General features: G+C 38.2%; 1 protein-coding gene across 1 annotated transcript; it reads right to left on the bottom strand.

Annotated features, from left to right (window-relative positions):
- Positions 1 to 221: 221 nt before the first annotated feature.
- LOC115951875 (zinc finger protein 10-like) lies at positions 222 to 1,532 on the bottom strand. The gene is made up of 3 exons (XM_031069005.1): positions 627 to 1,532; positions 386 to 466; positions 222 to 302 (listed from the first exon to the last, which is right to left on the bottom strand). The coding sequence occupies exons 1-3, from the start codon at positions 1,530 to 1,532 to the stop codon at positions 222 to 224; spliced, it is 1,068 nt and encodes a 355-aa protein (XP_030924865.1).
- Between the last annotated feature and the right edge of the window lie 690 nt (positions 1,533 to 2,222).

The following is a 2,222-nucleotide window of genomic DNA, read 5'->3' as shown; positions in this document are numbered from 1 at the left end:
CCTAGTTGCTGGATATGCTTTCATCTGTGAGAGTTTTAAAATTGTACCACTGTGTCACATAATTGCAGATGTTCAGTGATAATATAATTTTTTCTGTGAAGTTGGCAATCAGATTAGAAGAACTAAACAAGGTAATGACTTAATTGATAGAAACAAAGAAATACCTGTGAAACCCTAAATCTAACATCACATGGTATGGATTGGAAATTCATGAAAATATACTAATCATTCTGTATAATAAAACGGCCGGCAACAAAACTAGTGTAGACATTCCAAGATATACACCTCTGTAAAAGAATCCACTGAAACAAACAAAAAACATAATGTTATCTTTAGTATGATTAAGCAAAAGCTGATATTTCTATCCAAAAAATAAAAAAGGTACAAGCTGATATGTATCATTATCATACTTCTTTTGGTGAAGTTTTAATGCTTTATGTGATATACATCTTGTTATTGTTACACCCTGCAAATTCATAAGATCTCATAGATAGCCAGTTGATCGACCAAGCAAAGATGCCTTGAACTTTAGATCAAAGCGAAAATAGAAAAAAGACAAAGCGGGAAATTAAACAACAGAAATTTTATCATCATCTTAGCACTCAGTTTCAACAATTATACTTTACCAGAGGCCGGTCGCCAAGCCTGAGTTCAAGATCCAAGTCCTCTATGGAGTTGGGGCTGACTTCAAGTACCTTTGATTGCACATGTTGTCTATCAACTGATCTTGGCTTTAGGAAGAAAGGTAACGAGGATGGCTCAGTTCTCCTTCTCTTGCAATTATCAGCGGTCTCATCCTTACCACTCGACACAGTTGGATGAGTTCGACGGACAACCAAATTCAAGCTCACAGATAAATCAGTTGTGACATAATCTCCCTTAGCCCTATGCCTTGAATCTACAAATCTTGAATTTTTCTCTTCTTCAGTTTTCAGATCGGAAACACAATAATATTTGTCAGCAACCAAATTTGACCAAGATGGAGAGGAAGAAATGGGAGACCTCTTTTGGTGTTCTTGGACAATAGGAGAAGAATGAGGATTGATAAAGCTTTTTGCACTACAATTTTCTTGAGTTGATGAAGCTGAAACCCTAGAAGGTGAGGCTGATGATACCATAATACCAGGATCGGAAGAATTAGGGTTAGGGTTATAAACCAAGGTACAAACCTGAGATGGGTGCTGAAACCCCAAAGATGTAAAGGAATTCTGGATGGGGTTGTGAAGATTTTGATGGTTAGGATGTTGAGTTTCATTGCAGGAACTTGGAGATTGCTTTAATCTAGCTCTATCCCTCCTGTGAACATTCATGTGACCACCTAAAGCTTGAGCTGACCGGAATTCCCTTCTGCAAAAACTGCAAGAATAAGAGCGTGGAGGCCATATACACCCACCAAGAGGTCCAGCTGCATCTTCTGCAAAAGCTTGTTCTTCCCAAGAATCATTGTATAAACGGTTCATCGGCGTTGCCGGAATATGAGGATTAAAACTGTGCTTCCTCTTCCCCCACATCAAATACTGTGCCTGTTCCATTGCACTTCAACTAGATAAGTATAGTACCTGCTGAAGCCCGAAAGAAAGAGGAGGAAAAGCTTAATGTAGAGCTAATGGAAGTCAGTCTATATCGTAGTTGGAGATTGAAAGCTACATGGAGTCTACAAGGCAAAGAGGGCTTAGATGGGTTGCTTAGGAGTTGTTTGGAAGGTGAAGTGGTGGGTACTCTACCTTGGTTGTCTTAGTGTAGCTACTTTTTGGGGTTTTGTGGTTGGCTTCCAACACAGTCAGGCACTGAATTGTGTACTACAATTTTTTTTTCCCATTATTTATTTATCCCATTTTAAGTTTTTCTGAGACGACGGTGAAGCAAGTAAGCAACGGTTTAGAAAATCACTGGAGTGGGTCCTTCTGAGTCTACATGTAGGTCTAAGAGTACTTAAAGACAAACTGCAATAATCTGACTGAAATCTCCTCAAGAAAATCCGCACAAGAGGTGGTATGACTGTTTAACAGTGCACCATTTGTTGTCACATGTCACGTTGCAGGGCAGGCATGATTGTATTATCATTTTCCTGTGCAGATAATCATTTTTATTTTCGGGAATATAAGTTTCTTAAGCTTAACAGTGTTTTTAGAGATTAATAAAACATTTAATCTTCCCATCATAAATCTCACTTACATCTTTTCTTAAGATAGTTCATAATAGTGCTTCTGGAATATTGACAG

Source organism: Quercus lobata, chromosome 7 (assembly GCF_001633185.2).
Source record: "Quercus lobata isolate SW786 chromosome 7, ValleyOak3.0 Primary Assembly, whole genome shotgun sequence".
Classification (NCBI taxonomy): domain Eukaryota; kingdom Viridiplantae; phylum Streptophyta; class Magnoliopsida; order Fagales; family Fagaceae; genus Quercus; species Quercus lobata.
Note: the sequence above shows the minus strand (reverse complement) of the source record. Positions and strands in the feature narration are given on the sequence as shown.